The 23032-nt window shown below is 42.4% G+C and overlaps 1 protein-coding gene across 3 annotated transcripts; it reads right to left on the bottom strand.

Moving 5' to 3' along the window:
- Positions 1 to 7550: 7550 nt before the first annotated feature.
- mrasa (muscle RAS oncogene homolog a) lies at positions 7551 to 19756 on the bottom strand. 3 transcript variants are annotated; one of them, XM_079277166.1, is made up of 7 exons: positions 19622 to 19756; positions 13030 to 13286; positions 11984 to 12137; positions 11451 to 11550; positions 9583 to 9662; positions 8955 to 9003; positions 7551 to 7966 (listed from the first exon to the last, which is right to left on the bottom strand). In XM_079277166.1, the coding sequence occupies exons 2-7, from the start codon at positions 13220 to 13222 to the stop codon at positions 7838 to 7840; spliced, it is 705 nt and encodes a 234-aa protein (XP_079133292.1). In that variant the 5' UTR covers positions 13223 to 13286; positions 19622 to 19756; the 3' UTR covers positions 7551 to 7837. The 3 variants fall into 3 exon arrangements, with proteins under 3 accessions (XP_079133292.1, XP_079133293.1, XP_079133294.1); XM_079277167.1 differs by having other exon boundaries at positions 19532 to 19715; XM_079277168.1 differs by lacking the exon at positions 8955 to 9003.
- Between the last annotated feature and the right edge of the window lie 3276 nt (positions 19757 to 23032).

The raw sequence follows: 23032 nt of genomic DNA, 5'->3' as shown, positions 1-23032 counted from the left end.
TAACTCCAAACGGTTGCAGAAGTGAAACTTTAGTATTATCAGGGTGGAGTATTAAACCCGGAGTAATGACTGAAGTTGGAGTAAGGTTGTGTCATAATGTTTTTTGGGAATCATTTTCTCTTTTTTCATCTTATCAGTTGTTGTTTCTTTTCGATTTGCAAACCCAGACTAAGCAACTCTCACTCTGGATCTAATGGAAATGCATATTTCATTACGGGGTTCTGTGAAAATATGATGAAAAACAATATTTTAGCTGCCAGTCATCCCACTTGTATTTCAACCAATCATTCACGAGTTACAACGGGGTGAAGGGAGGAAATCATTTATTGACTTTTACAATGGAGGAATGTCTGAATGCATGAGAGAGGAATGCCATAAACATCTTTATGCATTGTATGCTGGGGACTTTAAAGGCCAAAGTGAAAGACCACTTACGGTACTATTTACATAACTCTGTTTATATTTGTATTAGGAATTTAAAAGCACAACAACTCAAGAGTATAGTGACATAAAAAAACCCTTAAAAGCATCACTAAAAACCCGATGGAAACAGCAAACAACACATGAAAACATTCAAATCAATGGAAAGAAAGCAATTACGACATAAACATATCGTCCCCCTTGCCATTTCCCACAATTCATTGTTTTAAATTGCCTTTGTTTGGCTGTGCTCAATATGAAGCAGCAGGTTGTTCCACAAGGAGATCCAGCACAGAGAAAGAGCTTCTCACTGTTGTACTTTGAACGAGGAGCACTGCATGACATGACGCTGGCTCTTCCAAGGTTTTATTTTTCTGTTGAACTTCTGTCGTTCTTACAATTGTTAAAGTTATTTTATTCAGATTATACCTTCTCGAACAGACTACTAAGCGGTTCTTTATCTTTTTAAAATAGTATGTTCCTAAATACTTCCAATTCTTTAAGGATATTGCCTTTCTAAACACCATTTATATACTTTTAAATTACTGTGTGGATTCAGAGTTTACATGCCCATTATTATTGTTATTATCATCAGTTTACAGAATGCATTAGCATAGATTACACTACAATACTAAAAGTATATCAAGTTAGATCCACTCGACAACCTCGCTCTCTCTTAACATGAAAAATACTTGACTGTTTATCTATCCAGCATGGGATTTAATAAGAGCTGAATGCAGTCTGGCTCCCTGAACATTAAACTAAACATGATGCTGTTAAAATCATGGTAATGATGCAGGCCAGAGCGTCTCACTGTTTCCATGACTACAAAAAGCGTCCAGTTTGCCGTGTGCTGGACGCGGTCATTTTACTGTGCTGGACAGCATTCAGTTTCAGTGTTTATTTTGCTTCCCACCACTCGACATCAATGTGGTCTGCAGCAAGAAGTCACTTGTTTAAGTGAACACGCAGAATGCTGTTCATGCATTATTGTGAGTGGGCGTGCTGCTCCTCTTGTTTTTGCGATGATCAAGACTGTGCACTCTGCAGATAAGTTAAGTCTTGAGTTGTACATGTGCTGCACTGGGAACACTACAGTAGAAATCAATAGTTGATCAGCCCAGAACAAAGGCAAAAGGAGGGCTTCTACACGTGCGAATCCTCCCTGAGCACTATGACACCATTCCCAGTGGAGGTGAAGAAGAGAAGAGCTCTTGCTGTATGCAATGATATCGTTCTGGAGATCTCTGGAGCGGCCTGTGTGCCTCTCTTCTTATACGATTCCCCCTTTGTTGCTATTATGTGCGTGTCGTAACGTGGAATTGTTTTTACGTGAAACTGCTGCCTGCAAGCATGCTCAAAATGTTGGCATGCAAAATCAGATTTTCGAGTGTGTTGTGGGTGAACACTGTTGTCCCAAAATAACAGCTGAACAACAAGTGGAAAAAATAGCAGATGGTGGTGAGACAGACGTGGTCAGCCAGCCGCTCAGAAAACAAAAATGATTATGTTTTAAAAGTTGCAATTAGGAACACGTCTCTGAGGTCACACCACGCATCTAAAGTCCTGTTACTGTCAGCAAAAGATGCTGTAAAAGTTAATAGTTTTGAAACACCAAAAAACTGCCAAAAGAATGCAGGAGTTGTTGTACTGCTGGACTTAAGGCAAGCGCTGCTTTATATTTGCTAATGGTGATGTCTCGGCTTATACTACATGATGCATACATCCTGAAGGAATGTGTTTTAATCAAATTACCACAAACTGACTGGTTGGTTTCTGGAGCTTCAGGCGAAGCATGATTCAGTTGTCTGCTGTGTACACTGGACTTGCTGGGTACATGGAGGCGACGGGAAGCCCAGGAGGCGTAGCAGCAGGGGGTCAGTGAAAGACAACGGGTCATATTCTCTTGGAAAATGAATCTCAGCACGGGGTGCCCTGGTTTAGAGCGTGTTCCAGAAAGGCCGAGTCCTTACCTCAGGTTTGAGTCCGGCCCAGGGCCCACTGCTGCATGCCATCCCCGCTCTCTACCTGTGTGGTTTCCCGTCTGTCTCTCTCACTATCAAAAAAAGAAATGGCAGAAAAAAAATGATCTATTGTTCCACAGTTCACTGGTCCATTCTGCGCCATGGATAACAGTCATTTTATATTTCAGTGTTTACACACGCACCCACACACACACACACACTTATATGACAACAATGTAAAATAAGACAGTTTCCACAGATAACAATGCAGATTAATGTGTTCCTGCACCAGAATATATTCCGATACCTGGATACTTCAGACTGTCAAAAGACTTCCTTTCAACACAATAAAGACCCGAATTAAGAATCCCATCATCATGAGTTTTCCCACATAAAATGACTTTCATTATGAGAAAATTGAGGTCAAGTCAAATTACGAAGCGACGGTTAATATATTAATTCATATGAAAGTAATACTCCAAAAATTTAAATTGTGACTTTTCAGGTCATGAGACACTTTACGTGACAGACATGCGAGAGGAAGATGACGACATGGCTCTCTAAAAATGCTCTTATCTCTTTCCAAGGAGGGGGAGTTTGTCTGGGAACGGATAATTGTTGTTCTACTTGGGGTCTTTTCTTGAATATTTTAAGGAGGATAATATGTTTTTGAGTTTATTCGTTGTTATTTTCATCTGGTTTTCATTAGCAGCGTTAACTGGGTTGTGTTGGAAACATTTGTTCCCCTCTGTTATAACACATGCAGCTCATTCTGTCCAGTCTGCAACCGTTTCTAATTTAGGACATCCTCTGACCACGGCATCAGTTCTCAGAAATCAGATGAAAGACATCATTTCTTAGATCACCAATAGAATGTCTTTTGGACATCAGACCTCAGTTACCTCTGTTTATTTTCTGCTCCATAACACCACATTTGTTTTGTGCTCTCGTTTTTGGTTTCCAGGAATGAAATAAAATCCATTGTGGTTGGATTTTGCAATCACAAAAATGGGCCCAGTATTTTAAAGTTGCAAAATAAATTGCTGTGAAAGGCGACATAGACCTGACAAAACTGTGTAAATCTCCTTCCATTTCTTTGGCCTCCGGGTTCATTAACAAATTAAAAATCTAATTAAAATGAACGACCCTCAAAGGCCCAGTTTCATTTCGAGGGAATCCGATGCAGGAATGAATTTCAACTTTGGACCAGCATTTAAGATCTTAATTATTCTGTTATGTTGCTACAGGTCTTCGGGGGCCTGGTTTCTCATCACACAAGCCAGTTGCCAGAAGGTTTTTTTGGAATGTAAGTTACAGTCATTACATTACAGTCATTTTTAGCAGACACTTTTATCCAAAGCAACTTACAATTCAGAGTCTATCACATTTCTACACCGCAGGCACAACTACGGGAGCAACTTTGGGGTTAAGTGTCTTGCTCAAGGACACATCGACATGCAACTAGCAGAGCTGAAGCCGGGGATTGAACCGCCGACCCTCTGATTGAAAGACAGCCCTGCTGTCCACTTAGCCACAGTTGCCTCAAATTGCTGCAAACTACGGGATATGTTGAGTGTTGAGATTAAAATCTGTAATAAATAACACAACCAGCCTCAGGGTTATGTAATAAGCGTGAAGTCAGTCTTAACTTTTGGTTTGAAACGGGACACAGTGGTCTCCCGGGTGAAAGTCTTGTATTTGTTTGACCAAACACTTGCTTGTTATACTCTTTGTTATACCATGTAAGTTTGATCCCACCTAACTTTAAATAACGGTCGCTCAATATACTACGCCGCTTGCTCAGTGAGTCGCTCGTTGTACTACATCGCTTGCTCTAACAAATGCAAAAAAACGTAGAAATTCAACGTTTTCATGTAAATCATTAGAGATGCAGTATCCGTTCTGAGTCTGTCGGCCTGCCTCACATCCCCCCCCCCCCCGAGGCGTTGAAATCAATGAGGCAAAATAGAGATGTCAGCATTCTCGGTGTTGAAATCAATGGACCTTGAAGGCTCTGAAGATTAATGAGCGGCGCTTCTGCTGTGTAAGCAAGACGACTCTCGCGAGTTTCTGCATTTTAAAAAAGAAAGCAGACAAACACGTAAAGTCACAATGCTTGTATCTCTTTATTGAAATATAATCGACGCCTGAGGCTAGATAGAAAAAGGCCACAGCTTGTTTTGTGCCTCGTCTAGCTCCTCAGTCTGACACCGCCAGTTAAAACACAACAGACCTGTCCAAAAACACATGTTACACAACTGGTGCGACTCGTCCAAAAGTTATTAAAACCTAAAGTTCACCCTCACTGCCACATACCGACGACGTTTCAGGACATACAAGACTCAAATCAATTGCATAACTTCAACAATACTTGGTGTCTGAAAAAGAAAAAGGATTCTACGTCTCCAATACATGAAACAGAAGTGCTCAATTTAGCTCACATGTAATCCAGGGTCAAATAATTGATACATTATATTCACTTTCGGCATTTGTGTTTGGTCTGCCTGAAACGTGAAGACGGTGCAATCAGCAGGTTTCTTTGTACCAGCCACAATGATTCTTCCAGGAACGGGAACTTTCTCCTTTCAAACGGGGTTTTGGACCTCAAACCAAACAGTTAAAGTAGAGGACACCTGCCCGGAACGTGAACTCAGTCTGCTTTCAGGAATTGTGTGTGACATTTTTTTGGGAAATATGCTCATTCACTTTCTCACTAAAGGTCTAGCTCTAGTCTAGACCAACTATGAAGCTGGCCTGCACGCCAGTTGATTTCGACCGGAAGCATAAAAGTCTGGAAACCGCTAGGCTGGCTTTGTCCAAAGGTAAGAAATAATCCAGCACATAAACCCACCATTTGTACAGATTAACCAAACTAAATATCACATGTTCAGTGAGCTTTAGAGGCGCTGGTTGGCCGATATTGTTTCCAGTCTTTACACTAAAGGTCTAAGATAACGACTGCATGGCTCCATCTTAGTATTTGAAGTTACCGATGTAGCGCTCGGCAACAAAGTGAAAAAGCATATTTTACAAAGTGTCCATCTCTTCATTTAAGAAACTTCACATTGAACAAAGAAACATTTAAAAGTTACATATTGGACGACAAACTTTCTTTGTTTTGACCCTCGTGTGAGGCTGTTCACACCAGCAGAGAAGAGGTTGTTCAGGATCAAACCGTTTCTTCTTCTTGGTCCACGACACATTAAACGTCTCTTCATGTCGGGGCTCAAAGGCGAAAGGCCTCCGAGTCCCAAAGACATGAAGAAGAGAAGCAAATAAGGGGGGGGGGGGGGATAGCTTTTTGTCCAGGTCTGGGACATGCTGAGGTAACAGACAGTAATAAATTATTCAGTTTAAAAAAACACTTTGCAAGAATCATATCAATAATACAAAATGGTATCAAACATACATGATGCAACATTTTCAATGTTTCTCGTTTTTTCTTTCCTTCGATCCAGAGTCTGTTGCTCAACGGTCGGCACGTCGCCGTCCCTTTAAACAGGAGATGGAGATTCAAACCGATGCTCTTCTGTCGCTGAGGTTGATTTCTTTTTTTTCCACTTTCATGCTGAGGTGAATTTGTACGCCATTCAATAACTGAGAGTAACATGGAACGTTTCTTTTCAATACCTTTCCAATGATTAAATTCCAATTTATTTAATCACAGGCAACAGGCGTCCACAGGCACACGGGGCTACAACGCTAATTGCCTCTTTGCTTGTTTCGTTATTTGATTTTACATTCAAATCATTTTTTGTGACCGTGCCAGGTTTGAACAGAAAACAACATGCCAATGGGAAAGTCAGAAATCGTATTAAAAGTGCAAAAATGTATTCCTTCAAGAGACGGTATTCTTCCAGACAAAAAAAAAAAAAAAAAAAAAAAGTTGTCCACCGAAACTTTAGTGCGTTAACAGTACAAGCCATTTCATAGGTTATTAAGTTGTACATTCCCATCTACCTCCCGACTACAGACGTGAATATACTGAATGTCTTGTTGCTTCGAGTGTTTCCTACAACTCAACGTCGTCTGTAGCGAGGTTAACATGGCTTTGAGCCCCAGGAGCGTCACGCCGCCCGGTTCACACAGGCGGTCTAACTCGGCTGTATCCCCCGACTGGAGGAGTGCTCTCCTTCGCTGGGCTCGATTCATTGTCCTGAATTCAGCGGTGCGGTCGGAAAAAGCCCCTTGATTGAAATAAAGTGACATCACATTATTTTGGTTCGTGGCCAGTGCAAATCAGCTTCTCCAGCCGGCTTCACATCTGAAACGTGAAGCTCTCGTTGTCCCTTATCTATTGTATTTAATCCGGCGGATCTTTTGTAGAACAGCATTGAATTTGTTTACATTGCCACCTATAATTCATTTCTTTTTAATATCACAAATAGAATTGTTTTGATATTTCTTTTCTTTAGATAAAAAAAAAAACATGGAAAGTACAGAAACTTGTTTTGAAGACAATCTGTTGAGACTACAAAGACACAGAACATATCAGGGCTATTGCCCATACAGTACTGGTGAAGACTGCTCTCATCATGCCATTGACCATGACTGAGGAGGCAACCGAAATAAACCACAATTATTTCCAAACACTTGCTCTGTGTCGTTATTATGAGTGTCTGTAAAGATGGCCGCCGACACATCGGTGTTGGCAAAAACCGCGTAACCACATCTCACTCTCCTTTACAATTACTATATTTAAAACACTTATTCAACGAGCTGATATGACCACAGCGCTCACCTGTCAACCGTTACACCTTTTCTCAGCGGCACGTCTCTCTCTCTCGCCACGTCCTCCCTTCCCTTCCGACATTTCAATCCCCGAGGGTCACATGACCACGAAGTTCCCGCTACGCCCACCAAACCAAAGCACCTTCTACTTACACTACCCAAAATCACTGTCGCCCACTCTCGTGTTCATCCGCCACGCCCTTATGATGTCCGCTCTACAAAGAGAGAACACAGCACAACATTTTCTAAAAGATCGCACGGGTTTCTTCTGTTCCCCAAATTGTGAGGAGTGTGAGGACAGACGGGAGACGACCGGCAGGTTGCTGAAAAACGAGGCGCCATTTTTGAGGCGGGCCCTCCCTTTTCTCAAGACAAAAGTTCCAACGTCAAGGTGATTCTGATCTCCCCCCCCCCCCCCCCCCCCCCCAGGGTCTCTCGTCTGGTGCCACATTTGAAATGAACTTGATGGACTTGCGTGAGAAACAGTTGATGGCGACGCTGTAGTTCTGTGTTGAATAGAGACGAGAGGGACGTTTGAAAAGGATTGAGGAGAGAGGGCTCAGCTCTCACTCAGAGGCATTGTGAAGGGCGAGGAGACGTCGGTCCAACATTTCAGATTCACTTCGTCAGCCATTCAGCGACCCTTTTGTGCTCCAGTAGTTAACACCCGCTGGGGAGTTCCCTGACATCCAGAGGTGTGTGGGTGTGCGTATGTGTGTATGTTAACGAATGATAAACAGGACGAGGGAGGTCACAAGATGGCGCAGTGGAACCTGTGGGAACCTGCCGAACGCTCCGCTCTCCATTTCATCTTCTTTTTCTTCTTCTGGTTTCGCTCTGGCACCTGTTGTCTGCGAGTGTGGAGAAGGAAAATACATAAATACAAAATACACACAACCAGGGTTAATGCAGGTTCAATTTGAGACTTTTCAAGACACACATAGAATGAAATGTAAGAATATCGTTTGTATTTTGCAGTCATGCCGGCAGAAGTATGAAGGAAAAGTATTATCGAAGAAAATAAGTCCTAAAAGTACAGCGTTTAAAGCTCTGCTTTCAGTGTTGAGCGTAGACGCCGCCTGGTCAAACTGGAGGCGCGTTGCTGTGGGAGACTTTTCAATTGCTTTGATTCCTGATGTCCAAAGTTTTAACATCAAATATAAAAACAGCATCAGGCCTGAACCACATATCAAACATAAAATAAAACATAAATACGACCCTCCTGATTATTGGCAATGCATTCATTTTAAGATGAATCATCTTCAAGACATTTTTAGAGCTTTTTATGCTTCAATTTCAGACAATTGAATTTGTGACATTTTATGGGCCTGCGGAAACTCTGCAGCAGTTATCATTTTGGCTCATAATGTTTTATCTATCATGTAATCATCCGAGTGGTTATGTGCTGGACTGTTTCTTGGCCGGCCGCTGTGACTTACTGCAGTCCTGCCGTCACCACAAGGCTGCAAGGGAAACTAGAAATGAACGCCTGCTGGCTCCAGCTTCACATTTGCCATTCAGACATGAGTGGGTTCGATCTCATCCAACTCTCCAATGCTCGTCTCCTTTGTTTTGTGTTTTTTTTATTCTTTTCCTCTTTACAACTACTACTGCAAATCACAATCACAAAGGCAGCCATACAAGCGAGTCACACTGAGCTTAGAGCCAGTCAATAGTAAGCGTCACCTCTTAGAGATTTTACATTAAAACGTGTTATATGCGAGTTGTCAAAGCAGCCATAAACCACTACAAAGAGGATGGACACTTTCTGCCTGAACCGCTGATGCAGCAGTCTGAAGAAAGCACAACCATTATGTCTGGATCCACCTCCTGACTTACCACAGTCTGACCACTAGAGGGCAGTGTTGATTCATCAATGGACGCTCCTCTTTTTCCCCATAACGTACCAAAACAGCAAAGAACTCGACTGAATCTGGATTATTTCCTTTCTGACAGCAGTGTACCTGTGGATCTGAGTTAAGGCCTTAAAACAAAACTGGCATGTCTGCTGGATGCTTATTGGTCCTTGCAGCGAGAGAAGACCTTAAAACAGGATGTGACCACATTCGAAACATGGACACAAATCAAATTCTTCTGAAATGACACGTGTCAAGGCAGGAAATAGCTCTGGGATTTTTTTCTGTGCTTTTCCACTCTTCCTAAAAAAACACTTCCAGTGCCCTCACATACCAGCACAACACTCTCTGTGTGCCACGAACCTCGAAAGAAGTGAAACACACACTGGGGGGGGGGGGGGGGGGGTGACACACTTAGAGTTGAGACACTGCTATTAGAAGTCTTATGACTGTATTTACGTTTGTAAAAGGGCCAATCAGTACTGTCGTCAATCACTTTAACAGCTGTTGCTGCAAGTAAATCTCTCACATCATTTTTTTAAATGCAAAGACGTCACATTTTTCATGTCATGGAAATAAAAAAGGACAAACGAAAGTCAGCCTGGAGTTACCTTATAACACGAACCAGCTCGTGAAAGGCTTTGTCCACATTCATTGGAGGATCCTTGGCACTGGTTTCAATATAAGTTATCTGAGGAAACAACAGAACGGTTCCCATAGTAAGCATAGATGGTACAAGAGTGGAATATGAAATAACCACACATGAATATAATGTATAAAGTATGGAAATATACAAGTGCTACGTGGTTAAGAAACTATAAAAAGGTCAAAAAAAGTTCCTGATGAGGTGAAACTAGAAGAAAATACACGGATCTCAAAAAGGACGGATCCTCATGACGGATACGTGACAACACCAATTAAAACATACCTGCCCACTGTCACTAAATCAACAACTCTGCAGACAATAAGTGTATGTTGTTTGTTATCGTTGTTGTTTGCTGCTGCTGGCTGGCTGAGGGCTACCAAACGCAATTTGGTTGCATCGCTACAATGACAATAACAACCTCTTTATCTCTGTCTTCAAAGACTGAGACAGATGTTCCCTGACATGCCTAGCAGCTGTGGAAAAACTGATGAATCAACCGAGTGTGATGCTGGTCAGTGTGGAAACAGCCCCGAGTGTTGGACTCTTTGTCCAGGCTGCATATGATCACTTCAAAACGGCAAAAATAAAAAGAAGAGGCCCTTGAATCCAAAATAGAAAAGAGAGAAAAAAAACACGCGACATAAAAAGCCCCAATACGTCATAACCCTGGAATAAATACTGCACATGTCTGTGACAGAGATCCCGTCTGGACCAAACTCATTCGACATCACAGGGAGATTGTAGAAGTGCTCTGAGATCAGTCAACATGGTGTTTCAATGCTCATGCTGTGTTCACTGAGAGGAACCGCAAAAGTATGGCCTCCACAAAAATCACGTCACCGCAGCTCGTCGCCGTTGAGACGCCGAGTCGTGCACCTCGGAGTTGCGTCACCGGGAGCTCCTGGCTTCTCAGACACGATGATCACAAATAGCTCACTGATGAAGTGATTGACTGTTAAAACGCTCAATAAGCAGGATACCAAAATAAAATCCACATTTGTGTAAATATTTTGCAGCCAAATCAAATAATTGAAAAGATATTCAACCGGTTTCATTCCAATGCATTGAGTTCTTGACAGTGCTCGTCTCGAGGTGATAAAGTCGGTCCTTGAACGTTCACTCCGTCTTCTTCGGTAACTTTTTGTTGGTACGCTCCCTCGCGTGTCGGAGAGTAATGCAACCAGCAGCGCTTTGAGCATAAAAGCCCTCGTGCGTGCTCGTAGCTCGCGCCCCATCAGTGGAGGCTCGCGCCACGGTGAGTTTAAACAAGGCCTAAGGGTTAGGGGGTCATGTGACAGCAAAGTTAGGTATTCAACCTTTAACGGCTTCTAACTTTCACTGTGATTCTTCATTTTAAATGCCGAAATAGCTGAATATACAGCAGAGCTTGTGTCAGTAGCCTGGATTTATGTTGATTTCTGACGCATTTTAACAGCTGATATAACCAATCACAGAGCATAACTGTTGTCATATAATGATGTGGTCAGCTGGGCTGTCTGTCCCACTCCTTACCAGATGTTAGCTGTGACAGGCGAAGAAAGCGACGTGTTTCTATCTAGACAGCTTAATGTAGTCACAGTGGTGAGTCTGTGTCATCAAGGTGTTCTTTTTGTTCGCTACAGAAGTGACAAAAGTCTACTTTTCAGCTGTGGAAACAGAATTAGCCATTTGAAGTTGATTTAGTTGTATTGTGATTTTTGTTTGGATGGTTTCAGATACAAGGACACACGCCTCTGTGAGCAACGATCTTTCCTCTCACTGTTGCTTAGAGAAGGCCTCCATTGTCTTTAGTCTCTGTAGTGCACACAGGCACACGTGGACCTCACTACTTACGTTGTGTTTTGCAGCCATCTCCTGGCCCTGGTCAGTGGTGATCTTTCTCAGATGGACCAAGTCCACTTTGTTAGCCACCAACACCATGGGGAAGGCCTCCCTGAAAAGAAAAGGAGAAACACGCACAATCTCAGGTATCTCTGTACAACTGAATAATGCATCTCCAACGAGTGTTTAACTGCGTCTCGTGGTCTAAAGACGATTGTAAGGACCTGATAGGTTTAGCATCACATGCGTCACAATTTGTCTGAGAGGTGTCAGGTTTCTGCAACACTTCAATCTTGTAGAAAAATGAGCTACAGTAGAGCACCACTAAATATGGACATACGGCAACTTGCTCAGTTCCAGTTTCTATTTTTGTAACATCTCATGCTGAGTTTTATTGGCTGCTGTCAGAGAACAGATGAGTCTCCTCTCTCACAGCTGACATTTCACAACACGAGAGAGTCCAGCGCCGACGAGATCCTGAACCACTCTAATGCTGAAACAAGACAACGCCATCGGTCAGTAATGGCCTCATCATTCCCACCTACCTGTCTTTGACCCGTAGTATGAGTTGATGGAATCGGTCCACATGTTCGAAGCTGGCCTTGTCCGTCACGGAGAAGACGATGAGGAAGCCATCTCCTGTCCTCATATACTGCTCCCTCATCGCACTGAACTCCTCCTGGCCGGCTGTGTCCAGCACTGGAGGGACACGAGTGTATTACTTTATGGAGGAGTCTCTCTCATACCGACCTTTTCATTTAAAAACACCCTGACGATTTACGTATTTGACATGGGCTTTGAGCATACTGTACTTTATATCTTGTCTGAATAAGTAAGTATACAATCAGACTACTTTTCCAATTAAATAAATTTACTTTTTTTTTTAAATGTTCTTTTCAGCTGCAGTCACAAATTGGCAATTAGGCATTTCATTTTTAATTATTGTTGCTCCACAGAGAGTCACTTATTCTTAATATTAATTGTTGAACTCCTCATAACCAAAAGCATTGTTCATGCTTCAATTTTTCTGCAGGAACATGTTCAGTTCCTCCACAACTTGAGAGATCACCTCGACCCACACTTTGTTAACCCAGAGACGCGGAGGATGTGTTAACCTGCGACTGTGACCCAGGCATCTTTCTGCTGCTCTTACGTAACAACTGTGTGAGAACCACTCACGGGCCTTAGCAGAAGCCAGTAGTTAAGATAGTTAAGACAAAGTGCGTTCCGATAAACTGTAGAACAGATTATTTTTTATGTTGTTTTTCCAAATTCTTTCCTGAGCTTCATGTGTTTCCAACCTAAATTGAATACTTTATTGATGGAAGGATAAAAATCATAGGCCGATGCATAATAAGTCTCACATGCAACAGTGCCTTTTTCTAAATGTCTTTAATTCTTTCAACTAGTTTATAGTCTGCTCAGTGGAGGCAGCGGCGACCACTGGAATGTAGCTAAACGCTGAAACATCCTTTTAAGAACAAATACAAATGTTCCCTCATTAGTCAATGAAGGACCAAAAGAAAAAGAACAAAATAAATTAAAAAAATAAGACCGAAGACAAGCATGGAGGGAAATTATTTCTACTCACCATCCAGTATGGCCCACTGTCCGTCTATCTCCGTGTGTTTGAGGTACGAGTCCTCTATCGTGGGATCGTAGTCCGGCACGAAGATCTTCTGGAAGAACTGGATGGTGAGGGCGCTCTTCCCGACACCGCCGTCCCCCACCACCACCAGCTTGTACGTTGGCAGGTTGTCACTTGGCAGGGCGCTGGTCGCCATGGCTACCTCGACAGTGGTGGTGAAGGTGAAAAGTAGGCTAGGTAGGGTGGCTGAGGACACACACCTGAAGGGGGGAAATAGAAAAGAAAAAGGGATTGGCAATAGAGAGGGGAGGGAAAAACAGAGAGAGAGAGAGAGAGAGAGAGAGAGAGAGAGAGAGAGAGAGAGAGAGAGAGAGAACAAGGGAGGTGTTAAGGGAGGTGCAAAAATAGAGAAAGGGGGGCCAGAAGAGAGCGTTCAGCACCCTGTAAGCTCACCTAAAACATGTCAGAGCTGGGCAACAGAAACTCAGATTCTAGGTTTCACCCACCAGAGAGAGACACACAGCTAGCTGAGTGACAGCTGGACATGGCTTTACAATAAAACGGAAAAGAGTTTCAGCAAAAACATGTTGAAGTGGAACAATTGACTTGTTTTCCAGAGACGCTGATGTTTTTCCAGGCCCTTTAGTACGGTTAGCCGTCTTGGAGCCAACGTCGAACAGTTTTTACAGGAACTGCATCTTATGGGACGACAGTATTGACGTGAGTATTTATGCTGAACCGGCAGATATGAAACCACTGAACCGTGCAGAGTTCTGTGGCAACGCAAGTAGCAACATAAAGCCCACCCAGAGCGCTAAACGGGTAGCTTTGTGATTAAATGACTTGATTTGCTAATATGATCATCATTGTTAATGCGAGTGGTGGACTTCAACATGCACAATATGAGGGGTATCAGGACTAAGTTATCATGAAATATTTATTCCTAAAAAAATAAAAGGAAGTTGGATAGCTTGGTAGTCCAATGTTCTCTCTGCATCTACACTGTCAAATGAAATAAGAAAGGCAAAACGATTGAGATATAAGACAGTAAACATTTTTCTTTTTCTGCTTAAAATGGAACTGATGCTGCACGATTCCATCAGCATCTGTAAGCCAAGCATTAGCCCAACCCCGGTGTGCCAAGCTGTGACCGTATGCATTTCTATTGTGGCCTCAAAGCAAAGGAATAACCACACTGACCCACGGTATTATGGTCCTAATCCCTCGCTCACGTGGGCGATGTGATGCTCGTTCCTGCAAATGGTCGATCACTCCTTCACTTATCTGCATGGGGCAGTAACATGTCAAGAGAGGCTGCAATGCACCAGCAAAGACAGGGAAGAAGGAGACTGCTAGCAAGTTAACATGGCTGTAAACCACGCTGGTACCTTTGACATTGTGTTGCTGATGCAAAGCTAACATTTCCTGCGGCTTCATATTAAGACCGTCACTGGAAAAACCACAAGCGGCTATTACTGTGAAGCAGCTACAGGAAATGCAGCCGCATTTGCCATCAAGATTAGCTCACAGATTATTTCTTGTCAGCTGACGTGTTGTAAACAGAAGGACGAATAGTGAACGAAGCAGCAGCCACAATAAAACCGGTATCGCAGACAACCACTTGTCCTCGCATCGTTGGTTTTAATCAAAGCCACTGAGAGCAGACTAATGACATCTACTCTCAGGAACCCAGTACAACCCCAGAACCAGCAGAGAAAGATGATGGATAACCGTAGCTTGTAATTATGGCTTTTTGAAAACAAAAATAAACGTCCATCTTGCTTAAATATGAGAGGTTTAACCGAGGAGAAGAGTATTCATTTTTTCCCCACACAAGTTAAGTACAGTAGAGGATAACAAATGTATCTATTTAAACATTTGCAAATGATTAAGATGCATTCACACCTCAGGGGAACAGCTTGTACAGTATATTCTTTGTATCAGACGGCCCTTTTATAAGAGTCTCACATTAATACAGTTATACTGCATAGTTCAAATCACTATGCGCAATGAGATAGGAGCTTTAGTGTGTTTGTATGTCTACATCTTATGCTGTTGGTGCAAAAAGCTCACACCAAAGCTCACCACAAAGAGGGGGAGCGACAGCGGGAAGGAGTCATGGGAGGGAAGCAAGAGAACAGAGCAGGAGAGAGGGAGAGGAAGCGAGGCTACACGGGGACAGAGTTGATGAAAATGTTACAATATGGTGGAGCCGACACAACTGCTTTACTGTGTGCGCCCACTTTGTCTTGTTATTTCTCCTTCTATGTGATATTGACAGTTTTGCTCCAAGCCATAAAATTAAAAACCGCCACTGCAAAACAAAATCTAGGTTGAAGTCTAACTGTCGATCAAATCAAGCGAACTTAAAGACTTTTGACCTAGTAGTGCTACTGGGCAATGTTTTTATGAGTCACCCAGTTTAGTGCACGTGCGTCCTCGTGCATGTGCATGCCTTCGAGGACGCACAAGCACGTGAGCAAGCACTCGGACGACGCAGAACACACTATCTCTGGTACTCTGGATGTGCACTAATCATGATTTATAATTTTCCAAAGGTTGATTTGTGAATGTTTTTTTGAGGAAGGAAATGCATTCAACACTTTTGTAAGACTGTGGCGATTGCATGCCATGAGACAGGCACCTTTAAAAATCTACACACAACAAAAAGATCTAAATAATAAACATTTCATATCTCAAGCTGGCTTCTACTTTCTGTTAGGTAATGTTAAGCACATGTGATTTGTAGTGAATGGGTTAAAAACATGCGAACCACTGATTCAACCATTTAAGTCAAACCAAGCACAGTGTTCATACACATTTTAAATTGGAATGTCTGAAATCAAACTAATCTGGTACTCCATCTTCCTGTGAATCCTTCAGCTGGCAGTCAAAAAAAAAAGAAAAAGAAGCACATTCACCAACTACGAGCACCACCACCACCCACGCACCCACGCACCCATTCCTTCTTCATCCACCAGGAAACAGCTGTCAGCTGGCTACGGTCCAGCCTTTCCTGCCCAGCACAATGGAGGGAAGGAAGATGTTTCCTTCCTTTCCAAAAAACCAAGCCAGCCAGCCAGCCAGCACCTCGGGTTGGGCACACAAGTTCCGAGACAAATTCCTGATGTTGAAATGCCTCTTCGGCTGGCTGGCTGTCGTGAAGCCACAGAGTAAATGTCTATGCCACGATTTCGCCACCTTTGTAGGATTTTTGAGTGCTGTGCAGAAAAAGAGAAGCCCCGTGAAATCACAGTAGCTGCCACCAGGTGTGGTTCTCACACTAAGTCAGGTCCCAACCTTGTATGGCGTGTCAGCATTTATCCCGAGTCTCACTTGGTGGAGGCCACAATCCTCTGAAACGCAGCTCACTGTTTCGTGAGACAAAAATAATCCACAGACACCAAAGTTTAAAGCAAATTCCTTTGGGAGTGGAAGCTTGGTCGAGGAAGTGTCATTATGTGCCCGACCAAAATCAGTCATCTGCTCAATGTGGCTGTATGGCTTCACAAAGCCCGATGTTTCAGAGGGTCAACCAGGGCTGCATCAGGACAGCTTTACAGTAAAACGCTCGCTGTGTTCACACGAACGCCAATGAATAGAAATCCTTTCCTCTCGGATTTGGCCTTTCATCCACACTAAGCCGGCGGCTTATTTATTTATTTTTACATCACTCGACTTTGAGTAGTGCTTTGATTAAGGAAATGACTCCGTTTAGGATTTAGTGACATCTAGCAGTGAGGTTGCAACAGGCAGAAACTTCTCCCGTGTGCTAAGAACGATGCTAAAAACATGAATGGCTCCATCTAGAGCCAGTGTTTGGTTTAGCTGTACGTTCTGTGCGACTGTAGCAACGTGGCGGTGCAACATAGCGGTGTCTGTGACGAGGACGCGCTCCACATGTAGATATAAAGAGCTCATCCTAAATTACCGAAACACAACCAGTCTTCGTTTCAGGTGATTACACAACAAACAAAAGACACTTATTAATTTATTTTGTTGTTGTTGCCTGAAACTGGTGTCAATGTCCTGCACTTTATATCCATAACCCAGCTGATGATGATGATACGTCAATGGTAAAAGATATTTAGTAACATATCATCGATTTCTAGGAGACGGGGTTGGAATAAGAGAGTGTAGGAGGCAACAAACTGAGATTTAATACTTTATCTGGCCGTGTCTGTCAAAATGGTCAAGCCGCTCACCCCCACTCTAAATCAGATGATGGCCGTTAAGCACAACTTTGGTCAAAGTATTGAAATGTTTATTAATCAGAGAAACCTAGCTTTCCATCACACCGAAACATTGCAGCACATCAGATTAAGTTATCGGACGCCCTGTTGCACACACTGGGTGTGCAGCAGTGCGGCACAGCGACAAACTGCAAAGCATGTAAATAATGACGTGAAGCTTCTTTTGTATGTTGGTTCACTTTCACAATCTCTACAGCTGTGGCACAAATAGGTGTATCCTCATCCAGAGTGATAGAGGACCAGTGGCATGGTTTATACAATGCCACCACTCTACAGGTGTGTGGTTTCACGTGTAAAATAGCCGGTGTGTTGTGGACTTCACCGGGACTCCATAAAGCCTCTTGAGAAGCGGTGGGTCGCTGCCTTGGGAAAGGATGAAGGGACTTCCCTCTTCACACGGGAACAAAGCAGCAACACATCTCACAGAGCAGGAATCAGGAGGAACACAGCGGTGCACACCCCGGCCTGGACTGTAGCGCTGATATCAACACTCAGCCATCATTCCAGAGAGGCGTTAAGGCACAGGTCGCCGAGTTCACAAAACTGTAGTCAAACTCCAAACCTTTTTTTTTTTTGAGAGCCATTTTTTTATTTTACCTTTGACTTATGAGCCATTTAAGAAATGGACAGTTAGATTTTGGTTAACCAGAATATAAACAATTCTTAAAAACTGAAACCCTGAGTTTGTTGTCACCAGGACAGCCGGAGTAAAAGCAATGACTCTGTCTGTTTCTATATTTCAATTCTTCACTTCTCTACCATGATAGTGAGGTAGACAGCTTTCTCAAGTCACTCGTGTGACGATATTCACGATTATCCCGGAAAATGGAAATTCACCATGATTAACTCATTGTGAGTGGTTTCCTATATCGTCCCATCCCTGACTCATACAGTACTTGAAAGATGTTTTCCTCACAAAATAATATGACTCCCTGGATGAAGGCGTACATCTGCTTCCAACAGGTACAAACTCAGTGTGCAGCGAGATGCACTCTGCACAGCTGAGCCACTGTCTTACTGCACAGGGTAGTTTCCTTCCTGAGACAGCGTTTCAAACCGACGGTCATTTGAGCAACAGTAAGCTTTGCCAATAAAAACTGTGTATAAAAGATGTCTTTAAACTTATTTCAACAAGTAGTGTGCTGTGTACCGACTGTGCACTGACGTCATTTCTGTTGATCTATTTCAGAAAATGAGGCGAGCGGAGTCAGCTGCCCTCCTCATCACATTTCCCCCAGTGATGACGGACTTCATGCTCACATCTTTTAGACCCTGTGCAACCTTTTTGGCTCAGAATTTGAATGTCACAGGAATCAATATTTAATAACAAGTAGGCAAATATTACCAGGCCTCGTACACATGTAATGGCTCACACACACACACACACACACACACACACACACACACACACACACACACACACACACACACACACACACACACTGACTCACCTGAGTGGGAAACCCAGCGTCTAACATTACTAATCATAAAGAAGGTGATTTCTTCTGGCCAAAAGGTCACAATTAAACTTAAGGAGAAATTATCATGCAGAAGTCAGCTCGCCATTACTCCTCTCACAGGCAACGTGCAGCTTCAGCAGCAGCAGGGACTGACTTTTCCATTGAGTTATGATGGAAGGATAAAGGGGTGTCTGTCTTCAGACAACCAAATTATCTGGTGATTTCACGTCGCTATTAATAGTGAGTAACGTGCGTGTGTGTGTGTCTCTCTCTCTCTCTCTGCAGACTGGGGTGCTTCTGAATGATCTCATCCTATGATTTGACACATGAAGAATCCCGCTGTTCTCTCCGTCCAGCGGTTCAGTCTGCACACCACGTCTGCTTCAGTGAGCATTTCTGACATACGAAAGAAAAGCCAAGCATCGTGTATTTTGGGACATTTGTGACATACACGGGCAGGGCCCGTGTGTGTGTGTGTATATATATATATATATATATATATATATATACACATATATACACATCATGTGTGTGTTTGTGAGCGGCCGTGTGGAAAACCGACAGAAGCCGCCCCTGAAAAATAACGGGCTTCGGTTGCTTCATCCTTCTCTTGAAGTTTGCAGCAAAAAAAAAAAAAAAAAAGAGCAATTTCCGCTAACTGAACCCAGTCGTCGGTCTACTAAATTAAAGCGAAGCTAACTTCCCTCGACTGTTTACCGCGCTGTCATTGTGACAATGTAGCAAAGGCTGCAGTAAATTGTTGATACACAGAGTGGTCGGGTTTACACTCACGGTCGGTGTTGCCGTCACTGTCCGTGAACACGGACGCCCGCATTCACGACCTCTTCTTCCCCCTCTCTCGTCAGCAGGAAAGCCACTTACCGAGATGAGTTTTTTAGCAGTCGTGGACACAAAGAAACGTCCTCACGCCGATATATTCCTCCTCATCTCCCTCTCTCTTCCTCGGCTTCTTCAAACCGCCGCCGCCCTTTCGCCACAGACGAGAGCGCTGCCCACATCAGCGAAACAATACGTTGAATAGCTAATCTTTGTATTGCAACAGCTGATGCTATAAATAGAAAAGCCCCGAAGGGGTGAACGCCGTTTTTTGTGTGAAGGCGTTTAACCGTTACATGTCGGTTTTTAGTGTAACATGATATCCGTGTTTGAGAGCGATTGGAACGTAACGTGTTAATTTCCCTTCATAGTGGATTTTGTTCGTGGAACATTTTTTAAATCTCACGAAGCAGAGACAGAGTTCCCCTTTTAAGTGAAATGGACTCTTCCTTTATTTATACAGCGGACTTCTTTAAAGGGATAGTCCTGTCAAATTAGCTGTACCTAATTTAAGAGGAGGTAAACGGATTAATTAAAGAAAATGTTATATATATATTAGTTGAATCGTGGACAACTAATCATTCTAATTCAATGATTGACCCATTATGTCTAAATCAGCAATAGCATAAATCAGGTTATGATTTTTCATACTTTTCAGATGTCTTTGACTCCTGTTTGCTATATTATGAGCAAAACCTGTTAAACCTCTCATCAAATAAGTTCGAGCCATTAGTGCAACGACTTGTGACAAAGAGACCCACAAATCGTTTTACGTTTTTAATGTACTCTCAGCAACAGGTAAAGGTTATCAAGCATACGAAGAAGTCACATTTTCATTTGTGCCTCTGGTTCACTGTTGTATCTTTTTTATTAATTCATTTAAGTGGTTCTTTAGTGATCCTCCCTACAGCAAAAATAAAACCTTTTTTCTTAAATTGTTTTGTTGAAATGTTTCCAACTTTTATTGAAATAAATACATAAATCAGTACAACCACAATATATCCAATCTACTGACATGTATTTGCAATTATTATATATGTATACACTCAGTGATACAAACAGAAAAATAGAACAAGAAAGAAAAGAGGGAAAAAACCTTACTTCATATTCATGCATACATACGCATACCTACATGTATGAACACAAATATTTATTCTTTTTTTATTTTTAATCAAATATTTTGTTCTCTCACTCTCTCTGTTTGTCTGGTTATCTTTCGTTTGCATAAATAACACAATTTTATTTATGTGGATGGAGGTTTATCGCATGCATGAATGTATACACGCACATATAGATGCAACCATTTTCATTCCCTCACAAGAATAGGAATCGATAAGTTAAGCAAGGATGCAGCCTTGAGGATGCACTAAAAAGACTAATATGTGTGAGAAAGTAAAAGGTCTTTTTTCACAACAGACAGTTTGACTTGTCATATTCGGGAAAGCACAACCCAACATATGTTAAGCACACGTGGCTTTTAGAGAGGCACATTCGTTCATCAGAACAAATAAATTGGAGACCTTGTCACACAAGTATCTCATTGTTGCAAAATCATAGCTCGTAATTGTGAGTCATGATTATGAGAAAAGATCTCATAATTACAAGATCTCATAAGTTTCCTTGTAATTATTGGATTTCTTCTCTCTTACATAGTGAGCTACATCTTGTAATGGTGAGAACAACGAGTCTTATTTCTCACATAGGCACATGTGTTATTTTAGCATTTTACGTGTAAAAACAGGAATTTCACATGTTTTTTGGCGAGATAAAAGGCAATCATTTAACATAGAGTGAATGAATCAACTAATAAATAAGGACACTGAGAATAGATTCGGGTCGATGCTGTAGGCTACAATTACATTTTGGTCATCAGTAAATCTGCATTCCAACAGATCTATGAAGAAGGAATAAAGAAGGTCATGAAGTATTGATTGTTGAACAGATTAAAAACGGATGATAAATCACTGCCGAGCAATCAGGTTCCTTTATCTTCATAACTTACTCAGTAACAGGTCGACAGCTCCGAGGCCCGCTGGTCCCAAAGTCAAACAGAGGCTGCCTTCTGACTGACGAGTTCATTTGTCACACTGGCAAGTATACTAAAGAAGTGCTTCCCAGAAAGCTTTGTTTGCGAGCATGATGAGTATACATTCTGGATTTCAGCTCGAAGCCACAGAGGGCCGGGTGCAAACGCTAACGCTAAGGAATGCTGATATCTCATGAGATGTGATATATTATTGAAAGACAGATTTGACTTAGTGTAGTTAATAAGTGCACACATGCTCAGAAAGAAAGAAACCACACACGCACACATTTTCCACATTACCGGCAAGACTGTTTATGATGTAGCAGTCCATTAACGGTAAGAGGTGCGTGCGTGTGTGTGAGAGTGTGTGTGTGTGTGTGAGAGAGAGTGCGTGCGTGTGTGTGAGAGTGTGTGTGTGTGTGTGAGAGAGAGTGTGTGCGTGTGTGTGAGAGGGGGTGAAAGATGTGAATAATTCAATTGCAATGCGGAAGCGGGAGCTTGCTATGAGTTTTACCTCTGTAAATAATCCAGACATTAGGCGTTTAGAACTCACGTTACAGTAAGTGATACAGGCGATGAAGTGCTCCCTCATCTCTGTGGGTTTGTCCAGTATTTCCGGGAAAATCTTCTTTTATTTAATCGCGTTAGAAAATACTCACGTGTATCCATACTCTGTAATTCTTTCCATACTTTTTGTGTGGCCATAACATGTCTTTCTCTTGATTCTCAGCACACACAAAAAAACAGATTTGGCAAGACAGAAACAAATAAACAAACACAAAATACGTTACAGTCAACACGATATACATTCTGTATTTTTCCCAATGAGAGTGCCACAATAGAAGGTTGTGATTGTTGACTCCAATGGCCAAAGATAGAGGTTCGATTTTGATCCACAATAATAGTGTTAAAGATTAGGGTACTGTCCAGTAGTTAAAGCTGCACATGCGCCAACTGAGACTGAGCTAAAAGTACAGTAGCATCCCTCGAGCATATAGCCTCACTATTCGTAATGACGATTCAACACTTTTCGTTGTCTGAATGGTTTGAAAAGAAGTATTGTAGTGCTGCTGCTGGCAACTCTGTGAGGTTGTACTTCTGCACTTTTAGCGGAAGGCTAATGTCAGCATACTAACACTCACAATGCCATTGTCAATATGATGATGTCAAGATGGAACTGTTTGCCATGTTCACTGTCTTAGATAATCGCATTAGCGTGCTAACATTTGCTAATTAGCAAATCAAAAAATGGTGCTAATGGTGACACTGGAGGGGAGGGGAGGGGAGGGGAAGTGGATGGGTCCAGCAACCACAGGACTTTCAACCATGAGACCAATGTTCAACCCCCCTTTCTCAAAGTGTTGCTGTAGTTTAGTTGCCTGAATCTAACGTTTGTGATGGTTTTCCTGAATCTAATTAAGAGGCTTTGT

Source organism: Melanostigma gelatinosum (genome assembly GCF_949748355.1).
Source record: "Melanostigma gelatinosum genome assembly, chromosome: 10".
Classification (NCBI taxonomy): domain Eukaryota; kingdom Metazoa; phylum Chordata; class Actinopteri; order Perciformes; family Zoarcidae; genus Melanostigma; species Melanostigma gelatinosum.
This window is presented reverse-complemented; position numbering and strand designations above follow the sequence as displayed.

Coding starts and splice junctions, on each gene's coding strand:
- mrasa (XM_079277166.1), bottom strand. CDS start 13,222: ATGGCGACCAGCGCCCTGCCAAGTGACAACCTGCCAACGTACAAGCTG. Junction 12,138..13,029: donor ACAGTGGGCCATACTGGATG/GTGAGTAGAAAT, acceptor GTGTCCCTCCAG/TGCTGGACACAGCCGGCCAG. Junction 9,004..9,582: donor GAGCTGGTTCGTGTTATAAG/GTAACTCCAGGC, acceptor ATGGGGAAAAAG/AGGAGCGTCCATTGATGAAT.